The sequence below is a fragment of the Oryza brachyantha genome, chromosome 1, assembly GCF_000231095.2.
Source record: "Oryza brachyantha chromosome 1, ObraRS2, whole genome shotgun sequence".
Taxonomy (NCBI): Eukaryota; Viridiplantae; Streptophyta; class Magnoliopsida; order Poales; family Poaceae; genus Oryza; species Oryza brachyantha.
In genome coordinates, this window is record NC_023163.2 from 26,337,803 (window position 1) to 26,345,485 (window position 7,683).

General features: G+C 44.4%; 1 protein-coding gene across 2 annotated transcripts; it reads left to right on the forward strand.

The window, feature by feature from the left end:
- Window positions 1-938: 938 nt before the first annotated feature.
- Window positions 939-6,621, forward strand: LOC102719074. 2 transcript variants are annotated; one of them, XM_040523103.1, is made up of 3 exons: window positions 939-1,384; window positions 2,020-4,259; window positions 4,465-6,621. In XM_040523103.1, exons 2-3 carry the CDS (start codon window positions 2,051-2,053, stop codon window positions 6,078-6,080), a joined length of 3,825 nt encoding a protein of 1,274 aa, XP_040379037.1. In that variant the 5' UTR covers window positions 939-1,384; window positions 2,020-2,050; the 3' UTR covers window positions 6,081-6,621. The 2 variants fall into 2 exon arrangements, with proteins under 2 accessions (XP_040379037.1, XP_040379040.1); XM_040523106.1 differs by lacking the exon at window positions 939-1,384 and adding an exon at window positions 1,520-1,601.
- Window positions 6,622-7,683: the final 1,062 nt, after the last annotated feature.

Consider the following 7,683-nt stretch of genomic DNA (forward strand, 5'->3'; position numbering starts at 1 on the left):
TATATTATTTGCTTTTTTATTAAAAAAGCTAAACAGCAAGTCAGCAACCCTCTCATATGCTTTGGCTCGACAGTTTGCTTCCAGGAAAAAAAACAACGAACAGCATTCGTTAATCGCCGTACCTGCACCTGCAGTAACTAACTTGGCCTATTGCAATATCATGCTCCTGTCTCTGTACGCAGTGACACTGGGCCGATCCTTGTGCCACTACTGTACTGAACATGGTCGACCAAACACCCATAATTCCAGATCTAGCGCGTGTACTTACTCCTATCAGCAGCCGACCCCTGCATCTCCATTTTCGCAGAGGTACAGTCTCACAGTTACGACGGCCTGAGGAGAGCAAACATATATTTTTTTTTTCGATCTTGGTATGGTTAAACCTAACGACGACGTCGACTATAACCCTCAGAGCAGTACAATATCAGAATATCAGGCTATAGATCAGCTATAAATATATTTTAAAAAAATAAAAGAAAAGTAAGCTACTAATTTAGCAGTCAGCATACGGGCTCAAAACAAAATGTGTATATAACGTGTGAGACAACGCATTGATGTTTTATAGGTAACTATTATATAAATTAATTATTAGATTGATTATAGATGAATTGAAGCTAGTAGTTAATTATTAAAAGAAACTTTTTTTCGTACTAATATCGTAAAATCTACAACGTGCGAAGCAAAAGGAGCAGCCAGCGATCACGCCTGACATGCCAGCACACCACGGAGAATTCGTTAAGCCTGGGGTGGACCCCACGGCCAAGCTCTCCCCCACTCACTGCCACCTGGGCCCCACCAACGCCCGGGCCCACCCGTCAGCCAGACGCAAGCGAGCGCGCAGGCGGTCGATGCGGGGCAACTTTGCCAGCGAGGTGGGGGAGGCAGAAGAAAAAGGCGGCAGCTTCTTCCGCTTTCTGCTGCCGCCGCCGCCGCCGCCGCCGCCGCCCCGCTTTCCTCTCCTCCTCCCTCTCCCTTCGCTGCGATCGCCATCGCCGCCCACCGCCCGCCACCGCAGCAACCAAATCCGCCTCCTCCTTTCCACCGCCGCCGAAAGCGGCAGCCCAGACCGGTAGTGGTGCTACCAGCTCCCTTGCCACCGCACGCGCGGGAGGACTCGGATGCATACGTGCAGGAGGAGGAGTGCATCGGTTTCACGCTTACGCCACTGATTTGACCCGGCGGCCGACCGCTTCCTGCTCTGGCTTTTTCTCCTCCTCCTCCTCCCTCCCTCCCTCCTCGCGCCGCCCGCCCCCTCCTGAGATGGCCTGATCGCGTCGTCAGCGAGACAGCAAGGGGATTTCCGGCGGCTTTTTTCTCTTCCGCTCCTTGCAACTCTTCCCCGATCTCGCCTCGCTTGCTCCTGCTCTGCCTGCCGGTAAATAAGGTACGCTCTTTTTGCGGAGTGATGCGGCTCTGTAGCTGCAGCGGATGGGATCGAGTTGCCACTTCTCGATGCGTTGGTTTAGCTTGCTTCGCGATCGAATGGATGGGTTTTGATCATGTAGCCGAGTTGTTGGCGGGGGAAGATCTGCGTGCCTCTTGCTTGATCGGCTGTAAAGGTGGTGGTGTTCTAGTTGTTCTTGCTAGAGGCACCAGTGGAGGTCAGATTTTGCCTTGTCATCTTATGGTGTCCCAACCGGAGGTTTTCAGGATGGATGTTTAGTGTCTGCATAGGCTGGGTTTCTTTTGTGTTGCTGAGAATTGACTGCTAATTGAATTGGTTATTAGCTTGCCCTATTCATTACTCTTATGCTAGGACACCTCCCAACCTAATGTAGTTAGTTCTCTCATGGATCTGTTTGCGTGGTTAATATCTCGTATAATCGAGCAATTGTGTGTGATCCATTGTACTGTAACCATCTTCTTTAGCTCAGGTGCCTAAAAATTAGTGAATTTGGAATGGTTAGATTGACTTAAGAGAGGTTCTCAAAATTCTTTGTAAGTTTGTATGTATCAATCAGTCAGAATTTATCACCTGTCGTGCTGTAACTAATCTTGTTTGTGATTTTCTTATGCTAGGTTTGTGCTGGAGGCTGAAAGAGTGCATGCCATGGCCCTTAATACAAAACAAGTTGCCCTGTGTTTGAAGAAAGTTTTGAAGTCCTCCATTAAAAATGGCTATAGATGTCTTTTGGAACATCCAATCCTTTTGACATTGGGTGTTTTGCTCTATTTATTGTACAGATCTTCACCAGGGTTATTTACTTTCCTGCTTTCTTCTTCTCCTGTAATTATATGCACTACTCTTCTTCTTGGAATCCTACTTAGCTATGGGGACACGAACCTGTCTGAGAGTGATGAAGATAACCAGACCTCTCCAGAGATTTCATCCTGTAAGGTTGGAAAACCTTCCAGTGATTTTCACTTTGAAGCAAGCCAGAGATTACCGGTGCCTGAATTGAGGGAAAATACAGTTGGCTCCAAAGAGAGGGAAAATACAGTTGGCTCCAAAGAGAGGGAACCTAAACAGATGGTTTGTATCAGCGAGAGGGCTAGTGAGCATATTGAGTTGGATGATAATGTACCCCTTCTGAGAAGGGTTGAGCATGAATATAATAGATTTGATCAGCACGAAATACCTGCAGCATTAACACCATTCCCGTCTATGGTCAATTTTCATCAAGGTGCTGTGGTTGGAAAGGACTTGAGCTCTAATCAGGACGTCTACTCCAAAGACTTGTTATCCATTAAGGATAAGGCTGATGGCCACACTAGCCTTTTTAAAGGTGTTCTGAGTGGTCTGGATGAGAAAGATGCATCCTTTGGCATTTTCTCGACCAGTAAGGATATTAATGGACATGGTAAATTGGAGGAAAATTTGGATCAAGAAATAGCATTAACAGATTCATCAACTAGCAGAATGAGAGATATTTCTGAAGAGAAGCCAACTGAAGGGGAAGCTGGAACCAGCACAACAGCTTGTGCCATTTCCGTGCATCAGAGAGAAACACTTGAGGAACTTAGGATTAATACCAAGGATTTTGAGGACCATCTACTCGATTCCTCTCTTGGCTCACCATGGGCGAGAGTTGGTAGTGAAGATGGAGTTGGTAGTGAGGATGGTTCATCTGGTTTTGACTCTGATCAGGCTGAGAGTTCTTCTCCTGATGCTTCAATGACTGACATTGCTCCAATTCTTGATGAGATTGACCCGCTCTTGGGTGCCAGTTCTACTCGTCCTGATACAATTTCAAAGGATGATTCTGACACTGATTCACATGTTTCGTCACAGGATCATCAAACTGATGATGATAGTAATGATGAAACTGACAACAACGATGCTAAAGACAATGACGAGGAAAAGAAGAAAGAAGGAAAGGAAGCGGCATTTATTTGGACAGCAGATGATGAAAAGAATCTGATGGATCTTGGATATTCTGAAATGGAAAGGAACCGCAGGTTGGAGCTTTTGATGGCCAGGCGAAGATCCAGGAAGAACATAAGATTTGAAATTGACAATAACTTGATGGATATTGATAATAATGATGGTGGGAGGAGTATTGATGGCCTGTCTCGCTTCCGTGTACAAGTTCCTCATATTTTAGTTCCAAGGAGGAATCCGTTTGATCTTCCCTATGATTCAGAAGAAGCCACAATTCCTGGCTCGGCACCCTCAGTTCTGCATACAAGGAAAAACCCATTCGATCTTCCGCTTGACCAGTCCAATGACGGTGATGTTTCTGCAGATAATAATGTAACTTCTGGAGAACCAGTGAAAGCTTCTCTCCGTGACATGTTTTTCCGAAGGCACGATAGCTTCAACATTGGAAGAACAGATGCTACCCAGGAGAGATTTTCTAGATTCAAGCCGTATTTTGTCCCTGAGACAGTGGAAGGGCGCACAAGTAATTTCCAAAGACAGTTTAGTGATAGAAGTGAGTCTAAATTGAGTTCTATTACTGAATCTGATATGGCCTCTTCAGCAGCCGATCAGGAGGACCACAAGGACCTAGATGAAAAAGACTTGCCCAAGGAGTATGAGTCTCCAGCTCTGCAGAGGCAGGATAGTGACCTTGCAGATGTTGAAAGTGAATGCTCAGATGGTATCAACTCTGTGGATGTTGAATTAGACAACAGTGACATTGATGACCGTGAGATTGCTCTACAACACTTTGTCTTTGAAAGATCACAGGAAAGAGAAGCATATCTTGCCTCAACAAAAGGAAAGGGTCCTGAAGAAGATTACCTGCTCAAGTCAGTTGGGAACTCCAACACACTTCATCCGGTAGCCGACCTGCTTATCTGGGAAGATGGAGATGGTAAGAAAATCTGATCTGAGCACTTCCTTAAACAACCTAATATTTGCTCTACAGCTTTATTCGAATCATATTTGTTCAGCTATGGAATGTTATTGTGTAATTTCAGTTTGGTGCTGAAACAATTTAATAATGCCATGGTACTGTCCATCTCATGATATAGAGCCGGGTTTTTCTTCCATTCTCTAAAAAATATCCTGTTGTGCAGGTGAAAGCAGCCATGGTGCTAACTCTTCTCATAACACAGTTGGATTCTCAGACTGGGTTTCACCCCCCAGGCCAACAGGGCATGATTCAGGATCACAGAACCTTCATGAGTTTCTTGACACTGAAGTTGCATCAAGTTCAAACACAGCCATTCTACGCGCAAGAAATCCATCTGAAAATAATGGAAATGATGATTTCATATCCTATTCAAACAATGAAATGACTTCAGATAACCTGGTTCATGGGTCCATGGAGTTGCCACCTGAATTTTGTAATGAAACGCTGCCAGTAATATCTAGGGACCTGCACCCTATTCCTGAAGAGAGGGTTGTCGAGAACTTCAGTGTGCAAGAAAAGCATGAAGCAGTAATCTTTACTGATTCAGATGCTGCCTTGACTGGGTTTCATGTAATTGAGGAACACTTTGAAGTTGGATGTGAAGTAAGCCCAAGCTCTGAAGTTGTTCCATCATGCCTTCCAAGTGATTCCATCCAATCTCCATTACTTGAGACTAAAGAGATATCAAATCCATTTATTTCCATGGCTTCTGAACCCAACAATATGGATATGGTTAATTTGAAGGAAGAAATAACTGCAGGATATCCACTTGATTCTGATGATGACGCTGATAAAATCTATCCTGAGCCCATGGAGGACAATGTAATTGATGAAAGTTTCCTGTCAGAACTGGATGTGGTAGGAGATTTCCGTGTAGAAGCAACAAGATCAGACCAGCAGGTGCCTGATCTTGACTCCCACGTTGATGCCAATGGTGTTGCAGAAAGCTCCTTGATTAGTCCTCAGACTTCAAGTGACACATTTTCAACCATGAAATATGCATTGGATGATGACCTAAATGGCACCAGTCCTGAATTTAGTTGGTCATTAGGAGCACCTCATGATGACCCTGAGCAGACTGTCTACAACCCTAGGCGACGGATTCTTGGTGCAAGTCCTTTTGAAGAAACTAACACAGAGATAAAGCCACCATTTGATGAGAGAGAAGCATCTTTAGTCAGTGTACCGATAGAAGCACACTTGGCAGTTGGATCTAGTCAGGTGGATGCTGCTAGAAATGAGCCTGAGTTAACTAAAACGGATACAGAGATGGTTATTCTTGAGGCCAAATCTCTAGAGGATATAGAGACAGCCTTTAAACAAGCAAGTGATGGTCTTGCTGAGTCCACTGTGGACACCAAAACCCCGCAGGTCTCAGTTGTTAATATTGACCCAGAGTCCATAGAGAGTTCTAAACAATTGGATGTCATTGATGCAAAATCCGTTGACGACATATATGTTGCTTCGAAGGAGCACTCGAGTCTTGCTGTCAATAGTTCCTTTGAAGAAAACAAAGGCAAGGAATGTGGTGATACTGTAAAATTCACCTCGAATGATGAGCTTCTAGAAGGAACACATATTGAAGGTAACACAGTTGGAGATGGTACAGAGCCTGAACCAATGGGGACTTCCAGCAACATGGACACTATTGAGGCGGAAACCATTCATGACATTGACGCAGTGTTCAAGAAGCTCTCTGATGGCAGTGCCAAGAGTATTATCCAGGCAGTGGAGTCCGAAAATACTTGTGAGGGGAGTGATGACAGTGAACAGCACTGAATGATGCCACAGAAATTCTAGGAAGGAAAGAAGGATGTCATCGGAGGACATGTTACCAAATGAGGGCATATCTTTCATCATTTAAAGGTGAAGAAGCTAATTGTGGCTTTGTGGGTTACTCCTTTGAGCTCCAGGGGTCTTCCCTATAATTTCGTTTCCGCAAAAATACGAAGTTTTGCTGTAGATTTGTGGATGCATTTTTTTCCCCCATGTTTGTGGTTTTGATGGTTTGGTATTGAATTTATTTTTTTGTCTTTTTAGTTTTGCCATCTTTGGCTTTAGTAGCAAGAGCTGTATCTTTTTCCCTGGCGGTATGGTGTGGTGACAAACAGATAGAACAACCGATTCTGTGATGTAATGTAGATTTCTACTAGTACCATCTGATGGAACTGAGATCCTTTGATGTAAAGGAGAGCTGGTGCGGTTGAACATTAGAGAGAAATGTTTGCTTTCAATGTGTACTCGAGGAGCTGGTTTTGCTGCTGTGATAGAAGATCAAAACATTACAGTTTGTCATATTTTTGCGTTGTGTGCATGATTTCGCTGTTGGAATGAAAAGAAGAGTTGCTTTATCAAGCAGAAGTTGCAGACCATTCAGGGTGTTCTGCACTCCTGCTTGTAATGTTAAAAAGTAAAACGCAAAATGCGAGGCAATCGTTTGTTGATCTGTCACTACAGATTTTACCCTTCTGAAGCAGAATTTGTAGGATCGCAACAGAGTAAAAAAACTACGAGGGGTGAATGGTAGCTAGATCAAAAAACCAAATCTTTTTGTGGAAACAAAAGACTACCTTTACAAAAGCCTTATCGAAGCCTTCAGTCACGTTGCGTTTATGCCACCAATCAGACCGACGTTATATAGCCGGTCAGACCGCTTGCATAACCTTGGTCAGACCGACGTTGAGTGGCCGGTCAAACTGCCAGCCTGCCTGTGGTTAGATCGTCGGGATCATGAAAAAACGCCGATCGACAAAGCTTCAAGATGTAGATTGCGTTTATGCCACCGGTCAGACCGACGTTATATGGCCGATCAGACCGCTCGCATAACCTCGGTCAGACCGACGTTGAGTGCCGGTCAAACCGCCAGCCTACCTGTGGTTAGACCGTCGGGATCCTAGAAAAACGCTGATCGACAAAGCTTCAAGATGTAGATTGAATCTCTCGACTTTTATTGATCAACCAGTGTTTACAAAGTGCATAGAAAGTACTCCTAACCAAAACTTTTGATCTAAAATCGAAATAGAGTCGAAACCCTAACTTTTCCTCTCAAACGACACAAAAAGCTCACCGGGGGCATACCCCTCGGTACCTATTTATAACCTCAACGTGGGTATGCAAGGCCTACGTATCTAGCACAAATTAGGACTTCCAATCTCGTTGGAAACATATCCTTATCCGTAACTAACCATATCTCTATCTCTAATACAACAAATCTTCTCAAATCCGGACTCTATCCGAACTCAACTTACATATCCCATACGCACACAATATCTCCATCGTATGCCACATGGAATCTTCACCACCACGTGCATTGAACTCTAGCCTAAGTATCCCGCGTGATATCCCGATCGCCGGACGTCAACTTATCTCCAAGTTGACTCCC